Raw genomic sequence first — 17,108 nt, forward strand, 5'->3', positions numbered from 1 at the left:
TGAAAGGGAAGAACCTACAACCAAGATTACTCTACCTGGCAAGGATCTCATTCAGATTCGATGGAGAAATCAAAAGCTTTACAGACAAGCAAAAGCTAAGAGAATTCAGCAACACCAAACCAGCTCTACAACAAATGCTAAAGGAACTTCTCTAAGTGGGAAACACAAGAGAAGAAAAGGACCTACAAAAACAAACCCAAAACAATTAAGAAAATGGTCATAGGAACATACATATCAATAATTACCTTAAACGTGAATGGATTAAATGCTCCAATCAAAAGACACAGGCTTGCTGAGTGGATACAAAAACAAGACCCGTATATATGCTGTCTACAAGAGACCCACTTCAGACCTAGGGACACATACAAACTGAAAGTGAGGGAATGGAAAAAGATATTCCATGCAAATGGAAATCAAAAGAGAGCTGGAGTAGCAACACTCATATTGGATAAAACAGACTTTAAAGTAAAGAATGTTACAAGAGACAAGGAAGGACACTACATAATGATCAAGGGATCAATCCAAGAAGAAGATATAACAATTATGAAAATATATGCACCCAACATAGGAGCACCTCAATATATAAGGCAACTGCTAACAGCTATAAAAGAGGAAATTGACAGTAACACAATAATAATGGGGGATTTTAACACCTCACTTACACCAAGGTACGTATCATCCAAAATGAAAATAAATAAGGAAACAGAAGCTTTAAATGACACAATAGACCAGATAGATTTAATTGATATTTATAGGACATTCCATCCAAAAACAGCAGATTACACGTTCTTCTCAAGTGTGAACGGAACATTCTCCAGGATAGATCGCATCTTGGGTCACAAATCAAGCCACAGTAAATTTAAGAAAATTGAAATCATATCAAGCATCTTTTCTGACCACAACACTATGAGATTAGAAATGAATTACAGGGGAAAAAACGTAAAAAACACAAAGACATGGAGGCTAAACAATACGTTATTAAATAACCAAGAGATCACTGAAGAAATCAAAGAGGAAATCAAAAAATACCTAGAGACAAATGACAATGAAAACACGATGAACCAAAACCTATGGGATGCAGCAAAAGCAGTTCTAAGAGGGAAGTTTATAGCTATACAAGCCTACCACAAGAAACAAGAAAAATCTCAAATAAACAATCTAACCTTACACCTAAAGGAACTAGAGAAAGAAGAACAAACAAAACCCAAAGTTAGCAGAAGGAAAGAAATTATACAGATCAGAGCAGAAATAAATGAAATAGAAACAAAGAAAACAATAGCAAAGATCAATAAAACTAAAAGCTGGTTCTTTGAGAAGATAAACAAAATTGATAAACCATTAACCAGACTCATCAAGAAAAAGAGGGAGAGGACTCAAATCAATAAAATTAGAAATGAAAAAGGAGAAGTTACAACAGACATGGCAGAAATACAAAGCATCCTAAGAGACTACTACAAGCAACTCTAGGCCAATAAAATGGACAACCAGGAAGAAATGGACAAATTCTTAGAAATGCACAACCTTCCAAGACTGAACCAGGAAGAAACAGAAAATATGAACAGACCAATCACAAGCACTAAATTGAAACTGTGATTAAAAATCTTCCAACAAATAAAAGTCCAGGACCAGATGGCTTCACAGGTGAATTCTATCAAACATTTAGAGAAGAGCTAACATCTATCCTTCTCAAACTCTTTCAAAAAATTGCAGAGGAAGGAACACTCCCAAACTCATTCTATGAGGTCACCATCACCCTGATACCAAAACCAGACAAAGATACTACAAAAAAATAAAATTACAGACCAATATAACTGATGAATATAGATACAAAAATCCTCAACAAAATACTAGCAAGCAGAATCCAACAACACATTAAAAGAATCATACACCATGATCAAGTGGAATTTATCCCAGGGACGCAAGGATTCTTCAATATATGCAAATCAATCAATGTGATACACCATATTAACAAACTGAAGAAGAAAAACTATATGATCATCTCAATAGATGCAGAAAAAACTTTTGACAAAATTCAACACCGATTTATGATAAAAACTCTCCAGAAAGTGGGCATAGAGGGAACCTACCTCAACATAATAAAGGCCATATACAACAAACCGACAGCAAACATCATTCTCAATGGTGAAAAACTGAAAGCATTTCCTCTAAGATCAGGAACAAGACAAGGTTGTCCACTCTTACCACTATTATTCAACATAGTTTTGGAAGTCCTAGCCACGGCAATCAGAGAAGAAAAAGAAATAAAAGGAATGCAAATTGGAAAAGAAGAAGTAAAATTGTCACTGTTTGCAGATGACATGATACTATACATAGAGAATCCTAAAGATGCCGCCAGAAATCTACTAGAGCTAATCAATGAATTTGGTAAAGTTGCAGGATACAAAATCAATGCACAGAAATCATGATGAAAAATCTGAAAGAGAAATTAAGGAAACACTCCCATTTACCATCGCAAGAAAAAGAATAAAATACCTAGGAATAAACCTACCTAGGGAGACAAAAGACCTGTATGCAGAAAACTATAAGAAATTGCTGTAAAAAATTAAAGATGATACCAACAGATGGAGAGATATGCCATGCTCTTGGATTGGAAGAATCAATATTGTGAAAATGACTCTACTACCCAAAGCAATCTACAGATTCAATGCAATCCCTATCAAATTACCAATGGCATTTTTTATGGAACTGGAACACAAAATCTTAAAATTTGTATGGAGACACAAAAGACCCGGACTAGCCAAAGCAGTCTTGAGGGGAAAAAATGGAGCTGGAGGAATCAGACTCCCTAACTTCAGACTATACTACAAAGCTACAGTAATCAAGACAATATGGTACTGGCACAAAAACAGAAACATATCAATGGAACAAGATAGAAAGCCCAGAGGTAAACCCATGTACCTATGGTCAACTAATCTATGACAAAGGAGGTAAGGATATACAATGGAGAAAAGACAGTCTCTTCAATAAGTGTCACTGGGAAAACTGGACAGCTACATGTAAAAGAATGAAATTAGAACACTCCCTAACACCATACACAAAAATAAACTCAAAATGGATTAGAGACCTAAATGTAAGACTGGACACTATAAAACTCTTAGAGGAAAACATAGGAAGAACACTCTTTGACATAAATCACAGCAAGATCTTTTTTGACCCACCTCCTAGAGTAATGGAAATAAAAACAAAAATAAACAAATGAGACCTAATGAAACTTCAAAGCTTTTGCACAGCAAAGGAAACCATAAACAAGATGAAAGACAACCCTCAGAATTGGAGAAAATATTTGCAAATGAATCAACGGACAAAGGATTAATCTCCAAAATATATAAACAGCTCATGCAGGTCAATATTAAAAAAAACAAACAACCCAATCCAAAAATGGGCAGAAGACCTAAATAGACACTTCTCCAAAGAAGACATACAAATGGCCAAGAAGCACATGAAAAGTTGCTCAACATCACTAATTATTAGAGAAATGCAAATCAAAACTACAATGAGGTATCACCTCACACCAGTTAGAATGGGCAACATCAGAAAATCTACAACACCAAATGCTGGAGAGGGTGTGGAGAAAAGGGAACCCTCTTGCACTGTTGGTGGGAATGTAAACTGATACACCCACTAAGGGGAACGGTATGGAGGTTCCTTAAAAAACTAAAAATAGAATTACCATATGATCCGGCAATCCCACTACTGGGCATATACCCAGAGAAAACGATAATTGAAAAAGACACATGCATCCCAATGTTCATTGCGGCACTATTTACAATAGCCAGGTCATGGAAGCAACCTAAATGCCCATCAACAGATGAATGGATAAAGAAGTTGTGGTACATATATACAATGGAATATTACTCAGCCATTAAAAGGAACGAAATTGGGTAATTTGTTGAGATGTTGATGGATCTAGACTGTCATACCGAGTGAAGTAAGTCAGAAAGAGAAAAACAAATATCGTATATTAACGCATATATGTGCAACCTAGAAAAATGGTACAGATGAACCGGTTTGCAGGGCAGAAATTGAGACACAGCTGTAGAGAACAAACGTATGGACACCAAGGGGAGAAAGCCGTGGGGGGGTGGGGGTGGGGGTGTGATGAATTGGGCGATTGGGATTGACATGTATACACTGATGTGTATAAAATGGATGACTAATAAGAACCTGCTATATAAAATAAATAAATAAATAAATAAAATCTTAAAAAGATGTGCCTAATTATTATGATACAACATTATTATATTAACATATTCAAAATTTTAAAGTATTTTTTATGATCTAGAGTCTTAACATCACTCTACTTATAATCTCTAATTATTATCTCTAGATTACAGAGAAAGAAATTAAGGCTTAATGAATGTTTCAGACATCGTCAGTGCCCAGCTCATATCCCCCTGTGCCACCCTGGAGGCTACCTGCAGCTTCATATGTCAATTTCCATTAAGGCTATGCCTATGGCTTCCTATCTCAACCATTTGTCTTTCTGCCTGAGGGTTTTCTCTAGCAGCAGGCACATGCTACTCAAAGGAAGGCTGCCTAGGGAAGTACCAGAGAATTAACAATCCCAAGAGTAACCCTCAACCACTGAGGGAAGGGAATTAGTACCCTGATCCTTATCGCAGGGTCTTAGTTGTAGGAGAACCCAACTTAAGATAAAGAAGTTGGTTAAGTTCATACATAGCTAATAAATAGTGAGTGTAAGTCCATCTGACTCTATATAACCCACACTCTACAATATTTATATCCCCTCCTAACTTGTTTTGAACTTTCTTTTTCCTGCTGGACAGGCCCACAATTAAATTTATATGTGGCATAAACTCAGAGAAGAGTGGGGCTATAAAAGTTCAAGAGTAGAATATTAGTTTTGAATACACATTCTTGACAGTGAATAAAATGAACTACATTTTGAAAACCATATTTGATGTATTATAATAATGAAAAATATATTCAAGTAGAATTGGTTGCTTTTTTCATTTTCTATGCTATACAGGCATACCCCATTTTATTGTGCTTCACAGATACTGCACTTTTTTTACAAATTGAAGGTTTGTGGCAACCCTGCATTGTCAGGTGATGGTCAGCATTTTTAAAGCTGTTTTATTTTTATTTTATTTTGGCCACACCGCACAGCACGTGGGATCCTAGCCCCCCAACCAGGGGTCAGACCTGTGCCCCCTGCCGTGGAAGCACGGATTCTTAACCACTGGACCACCAGGGAAGTCCAGCGTTTTTAGCAATAAAGTATTTTTTAATTAGGTTATGTACATTGTTTTCTTAGACATAATGCTATTGCACACTTAACAGTCTACAGCATAGTGTAAACACAGCTTTTATATGCACTGGGGAACCAAAAAATTCATGTTACTCACTTTATTGCCATATTCACTTATGGCACTGGTCTGAAACTGAACCTGCAATATCTCAGAGGTATACCTTGTATCATGTCCTAAGGGTCAGCAAACTTTAATTTCGGAATAAGTCAGTCATAGATATTACTTTATACCCTGAAAGTTTACACTTCATTTCCATTACAGCCCCTGCAAAAGTAAGGTCACACATGAAGGAGAGGTTCTTGACCACCACTTTAATTAGCACGTGGTAGGAAATTAGCTTCTTTCCAGAGAGTGTTCAGATGTAAGGAAGAGGAAAAGAGGGTTATCTCACTATTCCAAAGACCATTCTGGAACGGCCAGAATAGGGCAACTCTTTAAATTTAGAGTTAGCACTTTGCTTATCATTTTAAGAATATTCTCACCTTTCCCTTACACACATGGCAAGGGGCTCCTCATCACAAACCAGAGGAGTCAACTAAAGCACAGGCTCTTTCAGGAACTCTAGGTCAGAGAGGGGAGTCGACTCCAAAATTCTAAAGCCCAGTGGTTGCCAAAGAAAGGGAGCAAAAGAAAATACGGGCGAAAATGGGTTCCAGGTCGTTAACTCACACCTGCAATAGGAGACTCCACTGCAGACGCCAACCTCCTCAAGAGCTAGAGGTGCAGAGGCATTTTTTTCAGAGGGTTTGCAGCTTGCTGGGACGGCAGAAAGGGAGAAGAAGAGAAGATCCTCTAGGACAAGAGAGGAGCAGTAAGACGCACAACTGCAACCGCCGTCGCTTTTGGGGACTGGGCGGTGCCTCTACGGCCGGCGGGAAGGCGGAGCCTCGCAGCCGGAAATAGGAGCCCGACCGGCCGAAAGCCTGGGCCCAGCAGGCAGCGCCACGACAAACCGTGATGGCGAGGAACCTGGGGCTGGTAGGCTGGAAACTGGAATGGTTGGCTCATTCAGAATGGTTGGCTCAAGTTGGCACCAGCACCTGGGCTGATGTTATCCGAGGGAAGGGGATCAAGCCTTCTAATGTGCTCCCAGACGGCTCCTTCGAGTCCATTTTCGCAGTCCCCGTTCTGGCCTTTGGTTCTTTTGAGGTAACTCGCCCCTGCCGCCTGCCCAACGCCAGTGGTCTGTCAAGCCCTTCCAAGTCCCTATCCTGGGAGCTTCGCCTTTCCCCGCCACCCCACACCTACCTATTACCGACCCCACCGCCAGCTCCCACCACCCCACCACACACTCACCCCCTCCCATAGCGAGGATGAAGAGCCTTAAGCTGGGTCTTCCCAGAGCACTCAGTATACTTTAGTCACTTACTGTTAGTGTTTAATTCAGGAGCATGCAGTAGATTTTTGTGCATCCAAGTCCTGAAAGAAATTAAAGGTCAAAAGGTTGATTTTGGTTTTTGCCAACTTTGGCATATTAATTTCAGTAATTTTTTTCAACCAGCACCTGGCACTGAACATCAGTCTGTCAAATCCTGTGGAAATGAAGCATGTTTTTTGCTATCTAGGAGCATCCAAGATAGGTAAAAATACTGGATTCAGCATATTAATACTTCTTCATATGTATCGAATTCAATGAGAATTTATTAAATAGCTATTATGTATTAAGCTCTGAGCTAGGTTTTGGTCTTAGGAAGTTGAATCAATCTTTGTCTTAGAGATCTGAGCTCACAGTCTTGGTGAGGGAAAGGGACAGAGCACAAAACAATTATCTTTAAAGGTATAAGATGAATACTGGTAAATGCTACTCACAGTTTCAGAACAAGTGGGAGTACAGGAAACAGAGAATTGAATTATATGTCTAGAGGGAATTGGAAAAAGCTTTGTAGAGGAGGTAACTTGTGAAGTATGCCCTGGAAGAGGGGGGGTTATGTTTCCAAGTGGAGTGCCGGCTTAAGGTTTGAACTTTCTAACAGATCTCACTTGAGGGCTTTGCTCCATTTTCTCTTATTTTCTCTTGCTTTCCACTGCACTTTGCCTTCTACCCACCAGCTCATGTTCTGTTTTCTTGGAAGTAGCCAAGCCAGGTATTTCACTTACAAACGATACTTACCTCTTATTAAAATACTTACTTCTGCATAGACAGTCCTTGTAAAGAAAGAATTTTCTTTCTCTTTATTTTTGTAGAATTTGTTTTAGCCAAGTCAACAAAGCACAGTTCCTGTGGCCCATATCCTAGAACACAAAAATAGTCTCACCATGTAGAAACAGATGTTTAAAATGGTATTCATTAAAATGAGATCCCACCTGTAATAGAAAACAGAAAGTGGATGCAAAAGAAATGTAAGCTGGCAGAGCTTGCTCTTGCCCTCCATTCCCTTAGGAATGTATATTTGTGGGTAAAGTATTGCTAATTGGAATATGCTTCTGGCTTTAGTGTCTAGCCGTAGGGGTTATTAGTAATATTGAAAAACAATCAGCATAGCTCATTACAAGAGTAGTAGTCATGAAAAAAAAAAAAAAACTTACCTCTAGGGTGGATGCCTTCTTACCAATGAACAAAGTTATCTTGGGCAGAAAATTAATGACTATCCTATATTAGTAACAGAAATGAACATTTACTGGTTACCTTCTGTGTCAGGTGCTTTACATTTTTACAAGGACCCTATGAAAGAGATATTATCCTCACTTTGTAGATGCGGAAGTTGAGAGTGAACAATATAGTAAATAACTTGCCCAAAGTTACAAATACATGAGAATCCAAGACTCTCAGATTCCTAAGCCAATGAACTGTTTCCACTATTTCACACTGTCTTTACAGCAATGGAGACACATAGAGGTTAAAAACCCTACCCTACCAAGTAGAGTATCTGGGATATAAATCCAGGTCTGTCTGATTCCAAAGCCTATGCCTGTCTACTTCTATATATTTTTGGCCTTTGCTTCCAAGTTCATTTAGCCCCATTTATGGCATGGAGGAAAAGAAGAGAACATCTAGTGAAATAGGCAGTGTTCTAAGTTATAACTAACAAGCCCAGGCTGGCATTTAGTAACTGTAAACAGTTAGAAAAACATTATATATACTGGTGAAAATAAATGAACCATTTTTAATATATATAAAATGTAGATTTACTTCTTTACTACTTCTTTCATTCATATTTTTTCATGTTCTTTCATTCATTAATCCAATAAATTTCATTGATATCTTACTTCGTGTGAGACATAGGCTCAATCAGACAAAAGTCCCTATCTTCATGGAGTTTACATTCTGGTTGGAGATGCAGGCAATAAACAAGATAAGTATAAATCAGGAAAGTATGTTGCATGTTAGATGTTCAATGTTAAATAAAAAAGTGAAGTAGTGAATGGAGATAGGATGTATGTGGTAGGGTTTGTTTCATTTTTAGGTAGGGTGGCCAAGGAGGACCTTACCTGAAGGAGATAAGGGAAAGAGTCAAGCCGATATCTGTGGGAAGTGCGTTCCAAGAGATGGACTATCAAGTGCAGTGGCCCTGAGCCCAGTGTGGCAGGAACAGAGTATGGGAGAGGTAGATGGTAAGATGAGGTTGGAGTGATAAAGAGAAGGGGTTCAGATCATGAAGGGCCTTGTGGGTCATAATGAGGACTTTGACTTTTATTCTGAGATAAAACTGTTAAAGGATATTGAACTGATGAGTAACCTGATTTGCCTCATTTTGTTGTCATTGTAAAATACACATGACATAAAATTGACCATCTTACCGGTTTTTAAGTGCGCAGTTCAGTAGTATTAAATACATTAACATTGTTGTGCAGCTATCACCATCATCCATCCCCATAACTCTTTTCATCTTGTAAAACTGACACTTTATACCTATTAAACAATAACTTCCCATTCTCTCCCCTTAGGCCCTGCCAACCACTATTACACTTTCTTTCTTTATGATTTTGACTAAGTACCTCATATAAGTGGAATCATATAGTATTTTTTTGTGTGACTGGCTTATTTCATTTGGCGTAATGTCTCCAAGGTTTAACCTTGTTGTAATATATGGTAGAATTTCCTTCCTTTTTAAGGTTGAAAAATATTCCATTGTATGTATATACCACATTTCTTTATCCAGTCATATGTTAGACTCCAGTCATATGATAGACATTTAGTTTGCTTCTGGATCTTAGCTACTGAGAATAATGATGCCATGAACATTGGTGTACAAATATCTCTTTGAGATCCTTCTTTCATTTCCTTTGGATATATACCCAGAAGGGGAATTGCTGAATCATATGGTAATTCTATTTTTAACTTTTTGAGGACCCTTCATACCGTTTTCCACAGTGGCTGTGCCGTTTTGTATTCCCACCAACAGTGCACAAGGGTACCAATTTCTCCACATCCTCGCCAACGCTTGTTTTCTGGTGGATTTTTGTTTGTTTGTTTGTTTTTAATTAGCCATCCTACTGGTGTGAGGTAGTATCTCACTGTAGTTTTGATTTGCATTTCCCTAATGGTCAGTGATGTTGAGATCTTTTCATATACATTTTGGTCATTCATATATCTTCTTTGCAGAAATGTTGATATTCAAGTCTTTTGCCCATTTTTGAACTGAATTGTTTGTTTTTTTGTTGTTGAGTTTAAGGAGTTCTCTAATCTGGATATAAATCCTTTATCACAGGGGTCCCCAACCCCCTGTTAGGAACCGGGCCAAACAGCAGGAGGTGAGTGGCGGGTGAGCGAGAGAAGCTTCATCTGCTGCTCCCCATCGCTCCCCATCGCTCACTCGCATTACCACCTGAACCATCCCTACCGCCCCCCGACCCACACCGGTCCATGGAAAAATTGTCTTCCATGAAACCGGTCCCTGGTGCCAAAAAGGTTGGGGACTGCTGGTTTATCAGACAGATGATTTGCAAATATTTTCTCCCATTTTGTGGGTTGTTTTTTACTCCCTGGATAGTGTCTTTTGATGTACAAAAAGGATTTGATGTGCAAAAAGATTGGTATTAGTTCTTCTTTAAATGTTTGGTGGAATTCACCAGTGGAGCCATCAAGTCCAGGGCTTTTCTTTGTTGGGAGATTTTTGATTATGGTTTCTATCTCCTTACTAGTTATAGGTCTGTTCAGATTTTCTATTTCTTTGTGTTTTAGTCTTGGTAGGTTTTGTGTTTCTAGAAATTCATCCACTTCCTCTAGGTTATCCAAATTTTTGCCATACAATTTTTTTTTTTTTTTTTTTTTTTTTTTTTTTTAAAGTTATTTTAATTATTTTATTTATTTATGTTTGGCTGTGTTGGGTCTTCGTTTCTGTGCGAGGGCTTTCTCTAGTTGCGGCAAGCGGGGGCCACTCTTCATCGCGATGCGCGGGTCTCTCACTATCGCGGCCTCTCTTGTTGCGGAGCACAGACTCCAGACGCGCAGGCTCAGTAATTGTGGCTCACGGGCCCAGTTGCTCCGCGGCATGTGGGAATCCTCCCAGGACCAGGGCTCGAACCCGTATCCCCTGCACTGGCAGGCAGACTCTCAACCACTGCGCCACCAGGGAAGCCCCTGCCATACAATTTTTTATAGTACTCTCATAATATTTTTATTTCTGCAGAATCTGTAATAATGTCCCACTTCTATTTCTAATTTTAGCAATTTGAGTCTTCTCTCTTTTTTCTTAGTTCATCTACCTAAAGGTTTGTCAATTTTGTTGATCTTTTTGAAGAATTAACCTTTGGTTTTGTTGATTTCTCTATTGTTTTTATATTCTCTATTTTGTTTATGTCTGCTCTCATCTTTATTATTTCCTTCCTTCAGCTAGCTTTTGGGTTTTTTGTTCCTTATGTAGTTCCCTAAGCTTTAAAGTTAGGTTGTCGATTTCAGATCTTTCTTGCTTTTTAATGTAAGTATTTATAACTATAAATTTCCTGCTTAGCACTGCTTTCTCTGCATCCCATAAGTTTTGGTATGTTGTGGTTTTGTTTTCATTTGTCTCTAAGTATTTTCAGATTCCTTTGTGATTTCTTCTTTGATCCATTGGTTGTTTAAAAGTGTGTTGTTTGATTTCCACAGTTTTGTGAATTTTTCAGTTTTCGTTATGTTATTGATTTTTATTTCATGCTGTTGGACAGAGAAGATGCTTTGTATGATGTCTATCTTTTAAAATCTATTGAGACTCATTTTGTGGCTTTAACATATAGTCAATGCTGGAAAATGTTCTATGTGCACTTGAGAAGATTGAGTATGCTGTTGTTGATGTATGGACTGTTCTATATACATCTGTTAGATCTAGTTGAGTTATTGTGTTGGTTATGTCCTCTGTTTCCTTATTTATATTCTGTCTGGTTTTTCTACCCATTTTTGTGAGAGAGGTATTGAAGTCTCCAACTATCATTGTACACATGTATATTTCTCCCTTCAGTTCTGTCAGTTTTTGCCTCATATATTTTGATGGTCTGTCATTAGGTGCATAAATGTTTATACTTGTTACATTTTCTTGCTGTTTTGAACCTTTTATTAATACATAATTTCCTTTTTGTCTCATAAACTTTTTTTTTTATAAACGTTTTTGATTTGAAGTCTATTTTGTCTGTTATTAGTATAGCCACTCCTGCTCTCTTTTAGTTAATATTTGCATGGAATATATTCTTCCCTACTTTCACTTTCAACCTGTTTGTGTCTTTGGATCTGGAGTCTCTTTTAAACAGCATATAGTTGTGTCATGTATTTTTAATCCATTCTACCATCCTCTGTCTTTTGATTGGAGAGTTTAATCCATTTACATTTAAAGTAATTACTAATAAGGAGGGATTTACTTCTGTCTCTGGGCTATTTGCTTTCTATATGCCCTATAGTTTTTATCTCCCACATTTTCTGCATTCCTGTCTTTTTAGTGTTTAGTTGATTTTTGTAGTGAAATGGTAAAATTACTTCTTAATTTCCTTTTGGATGTATTCCATAGCTATTTTCTTTGTTGATATTGTGGAGATCACATTTAACATCCTAATGTTATAAACTTCTAATTTGAATTTATAGCAGCTTAACTTCAGTAACATACAAAAACTCTGCTTTCTTACATCTTCATCCCCACTCCTTTTGGTTGTTAATGTCACAAAATTCCATCTCTATACATTGTGTGCCCCAAAACATAAACTAATAATTCTTTTAAATACATTAGTCTCCTAAGTTATGTAGATAGCAAAATGTAGAGATACAAACCAAAGTTACAGTAATACTAGCTTTTACACTAATTGTTTTTTTTATCTTTCAAGGTATTTGTTTCTTAAATTATGTAGAAAACAAAAAGTGCAGTTACAGACCATTGTTACAATAATACTAGCTTAAATTGCCCATATATTTGTTTTTATTGATATCTTTATTTCTCCTCACAGCTTCAAGTTACTGTCTAGTGTCCTTTCATTGCACCTTGCAGGATTCCCTGAGCATTTCTTGCTGGCAAGTCTAGTGATCCTGAACTAGCTCAGCTTTGGTTAATCTGGAAATGTCTTGATTTCTACTTCACTTTTCTTTCTTATTTTATTCTTTTTTTTAAAATTTCTTGGCTATGCCACACAAAATGTGGGATCTTAGTTCCCCAACCAGGGATCGAACCCATGCCCCCTGCATTGGAAGTGCGGAGTCCTAACCACTGGACTGCCAAGGAAGTCCCTCTACTTCACTTTTAAAGGACAGTTTTGACAGCTGTAGGATTCTTCATTGACTTTTTTTTTTTTTCTTTTAGTGCTTTGAATATACTGGCTCACTGCCTCTGGTCTCCAAAGTTTCTGATGAGAAATATTCTTGTTATTTTATTGAGTCTTCCTTGTATGTGATAATTTGCTTATGATTTGCTGCTTTGAAGATTCACTCTATCTTTTGAAAGTTTGATTATGATGTGTCTTGATGTGGGTCTCTTTGAGTTCATCTTACTGGGGTTCATTGAGCTTCTTGGCTGTTTATATTCATGTCTTTCCTGAAATTTGGATTTCAGCCATTATTTCTTCAAATATTCTCTCTGCCATTTTCTATCCCTCTTCTCCTTTTGGGACTCTCATGACGGGTGTGATGGTTTGCTTGTTGATGTCTCACAGGTCCCTTAGGCTCTGTTTACTGTTCTTCAGTTTTCTTTCTTTCTGTTCCTCAAACTTGGTAATTTCTATTGTCCTATCTTCAAGTTCACTGACTTTTTTTCTTTCTGCTTGCTCAATCAAATCTGCCTTTGAATCTCTCTAATGAATGCTTCATTTTAGTTATTGTGCTTTTCAGCCTCAGAATTTATTTATTTATTTTAGCTTCTTTTTAGGTTTTATTTTTTTTTAATTTTTTCCATTGCTTTTATTTATTTATTTTTTATTGCAGTATAATTGCTTTACAGTCTTGTGTTAGTTTCTGCTGCACAGTGAAGTGAATCAGCCATATGCATACAAACATCCCCTCCCTCTTGGAACTCCCTCCGCCTTCATCCCACCCAACTAGGCCATCACAGAACACCGGGCTGTGCTCCTAGTGCTATACAGCAGGTTCCCACTAGTTATCTGTTTTACACATGGTAGTGTATTTATGTCAAACCTAATTTCCCAATTCATCCCACCCTTCCCTGACCACCTGTGTCCACACGTCCATTCTCTACATCTGCCTTTCTATTCCTGCCTTGCAAATAGGTTAATCTGTACCATCTTTCTAGATTCCACATATATACATTAATATACAATATTTGTTTTTCTCTTTCTGACCCACTTCACTCTGTATTACAGACTCTAGGTCCATCCACGTCTCTACAAATGACCCATATCATTTCTTTTTATGGCTGAGTAATATTCCATTATATATATGTACCACATCTTCTTTATCCATTCATCTGTCGATGGACATTTAGGTGGTTTCCATATCCTGGCTATTGTAAATAGTGCTGCAGTGAACATGGGGGTACATGTGTCCTTTTGAATTATGGTTTTCTCAGGGTATATGCCCAGTAATGGGATTGCTGGGTCATATGGTAGTTCTATTTTTAGTTTTTTAAGGAACCTCCATACTCTTCTCCATAGTGGCTGTATCAGTTTACATTCCCACCAGCAGTGCAAGAGGGTTCCCTTTTCTCCACACCCTCTCCAGCATTTATTGCTTGTAGATTTTCTGATGATGGTCATTCTGACCAGTGTGAGGTGATACCTCATTGTAGTTTTGATTTGCATTTCTCTAATAATTAGTGATGTTGAGCATCTTTTCATGCATTTATTGGCCATCGGTATGACTTCTTTGGAGAAATGTCTATTTAGGACTTCCACCCATTTTTTGATCGGGTTGTTCGGGTTTTTTTGATATTGAGCTGTATGGGCTGTTTGTATATTTTGGAGATTAATCCTATGTCTGCTGCTTCATTAGCAAATATTTTCTCCCATTCTGTGGGTATCTTTTTGTCTTATTTATGGTTTCCTTTGCTGTGCAAGAGCTTTTAAGTTTAATTAGGTCCTATTCGTTTATTTTTGTTTTTATTTTCATTACTCTAGGAGGTGGGTCATAAAAGATCTTTCTGTGATTTATGTCAAAGAGTGTTTTTCCTATGTTTCCTCTAAGAGTTTTATACAGTCTGGTTGGTCTTACATTTAGGTCTCTAATCCATTTTGAGTTTATTTGTGTGTGTGCTGTTAGGTAGTGTTGTAATTTCATTCTTTTACATGTAGTTGTCCAGTTTTCCCAGCACCATTTTTTGAAGAGGCTGTCTTTCCTCCATTGTATATTCTTGCCTTCTTTGTCATAGATTAGGTGACCATAGGTGTATGGGTTTATCTCTGGGCTTTCTATCCTGTACCATTGATCTATATTTCTGTTTTTGTGCCAGTACCACACTGTCTTGATTACGGTAGCTTTGTAGTATAGTCTGAAATCAGGGAGCCAGATTCCTCCAGCTCCGTTGTTCTTTCTCAAGATTGTTTTGACTATTTGGGGTCTTTTGTGTTTCCATACGAATTGTATAATATTTTTGTCCTAATTCTGTGAAAGATGCCATTGGTAATTTGATAGAGATTGCATTGAACCTGTAGCTTTGGGTAGTATAGTCATTTTCACAATATTGATTCTTCCAATCCGGGAGCATGGTATATCTCTTCATCTGTCTGTGTCATCTTTGATTTCTTTCATCAGTGTTTTATCGTTTTTCTGTGTACAGGTCTTTTGCCTCCTTAGGTAGGTTTATACCTAGCTATTTGATTCTTTTTGTTATGATGGTAAATGGGATTGTTTTTAAAATTCTCTTTGTGATCTTTCATTGTTAGTGTATAGGAATTCAAGAGAATTCTGAGCATTAATTTTGTATCCTGGAACCTTACCAAATTCATTGATTAGTTCTAGTAGTTTTCTGGTGGCATCTTTAGGATTTTCTATGTATAGTATCATGTCATCTGCAAACAGTGACAGTTTTACTTCTTCTTTTCCAATTTGTAGTCATTTTAGTTCTTTTTCTTCTCTGATTGCCATGACTAAGACTTCCTATACTGCGCTGAGTAATAGTGGTGAGAGTGGACATCCTTGTCTTGTTCCTGATCTTAGAAGAAATGCTTTCGGTTTTTCACTATTGAGAATGATGTTTGCTGTGGGTTTGTCGGATATGGCCTTTATTATGTTGAGGTAGGTTCCCTCTATGCCCATTTCCTGGAGAGATTTTATCATAAATGGGTGTTGAATTTTGTCTAAAGCTTTTTCTGCATCTATTGAGATGATCATATGGTTTTTATTCTTTAATTTGTTAATATGGTGTATCACATTGATTGTTTTGCATATATTGAAGAATCCTTGTATCGCTGGGATAAATCCCGCTTGATCATGGGGTATAATCCTTTTAATGTGTTGTTGGATTCTGTTTGCTAGTATTTTGTTGAGGATTTTTGCATCTATGTTCATCAATGATATTAGGCTATAATTTTCTTTTCTTGTGATATCTTTGTCTGGTTTTGGTATCAGGGTGATGGTGGCCTCATAGAATGAGTTTAGGAGTGTTCCTCCCTCTGCAATTTTTTGGAAGAGTTTGAGAAAGATATGTGTTAGCTCTTCTCTAAATGTTTGAAGAATTTGCCTGTGAAGCCATCTGGTCCTGGGCTTTTGTTTGTTGGAAGATTTTTAATTACAGTTTCAATTTCACTGCTTGGGATTGGTCTATTTATATTTTCTAATTCTTCCCGGTTCAGTCTTGGAAAGTTGTACCTTTCCAAGAATTTGTTCATTTCTTCCAGGTTGTCCATTTTATTGGCATAGAGTTGCTTGTAGTAGTCTCTTACGATCTTTTGTATTTCTGCAGTGTCAGTTGTAATATACTTTTTCATTTCTAATTTTATTGATATGCATCTTCTCCCTCTTTTTCTTGATGAGTCTGTCTAAAGGTTTATCAATTTTGTTTATCTTCTCAAAGAACCAGCTTTTAGTTTTATTGATCTTTACTATTGTTTTGTTTCTATTTCATTTATTTCTGCTCTGATCTTTATGATTTCTTTCCTTCTACTAACTTTGGGTTTTCTTTGTTCTTCTTTTTCTCGTTTCTTTAGGTGTAAGGTTAGATTGTTTATTTGAGATTTTTCTTGTTTCTTATAGTGAGCTTGAATTGCTATAAACCTCCGTCTTAGAACTGCTTTTGCTGCATTCCATAGGTTTTGGATCGTCGTGTTTTTGTTGTCGTTTGTTTCTAGGTATGTTTTTATTTCTTCTTTGAGTTATTCTGTGATCTCTTGGGTATTTAGCAGAGCACTGTTTAGCCTCCACGTGTTTGTGTTTTTTACAGTTTTTTTTTCCTGTAATTGATTTCTAATTTCATAGCGTTCTGGTTGGAAAGGATGGCTGATATGATTTCAGTATTCTTAAATTTTCCAAGG

The 17,108-nt window shown here is 37.2% G+C and overlaps 1 protein-coding gene across 3 annotated transcripts in view; it reads right to left on the reverse strand.

The window, feature by feature from the left end:
- The window catches only part of LOC309645526 (uncharacterized protein C1orf185 homolog), a 247,587-nt gene that overhangs the window by 102,478 nt on the left and 128,001 nt on the right, over window positions 1–17,108 (reverse strand). For 2 of the 3 annotated variants that reach the window (XM_082430752.1, XM_082430753.1), the window contains exons 2-3: window positions 7,424–7,526; window positions 6,664–6,713 (exon numbers count right to left, since the gene is read on the reverse strand). In XM_082430752.1, the coding sequence (XP_082286878.1) occupies window positions 6,664–6,713; window positions 7,424–7,431 (58 nt within the window). In that variant the 5' untranslated portion in view covers window positions 7,432–7,526. Of the gene's footprint in view, window positions 1–6,663; window positions 6,714–7,423; window positions 7,527–8,723; window positions 10,486–17,108 lie in introns of those variants that run through there. The other variant, XM_082430754.1, reaches the window with a different exon arrangement.

This window comes from Balaenoptera physalus (genome assembly GCF_965194825.1).
Source record: "Balaenoptera physalus genome assembly, chromosome: 1".
NCBI classification, from domain to species: Eukaryota; Metazoa; Chordata; class Mammalia; order Artiodactyla; family Balaenopteridae; genus Balaenoptera; species Balaenoptera physalus.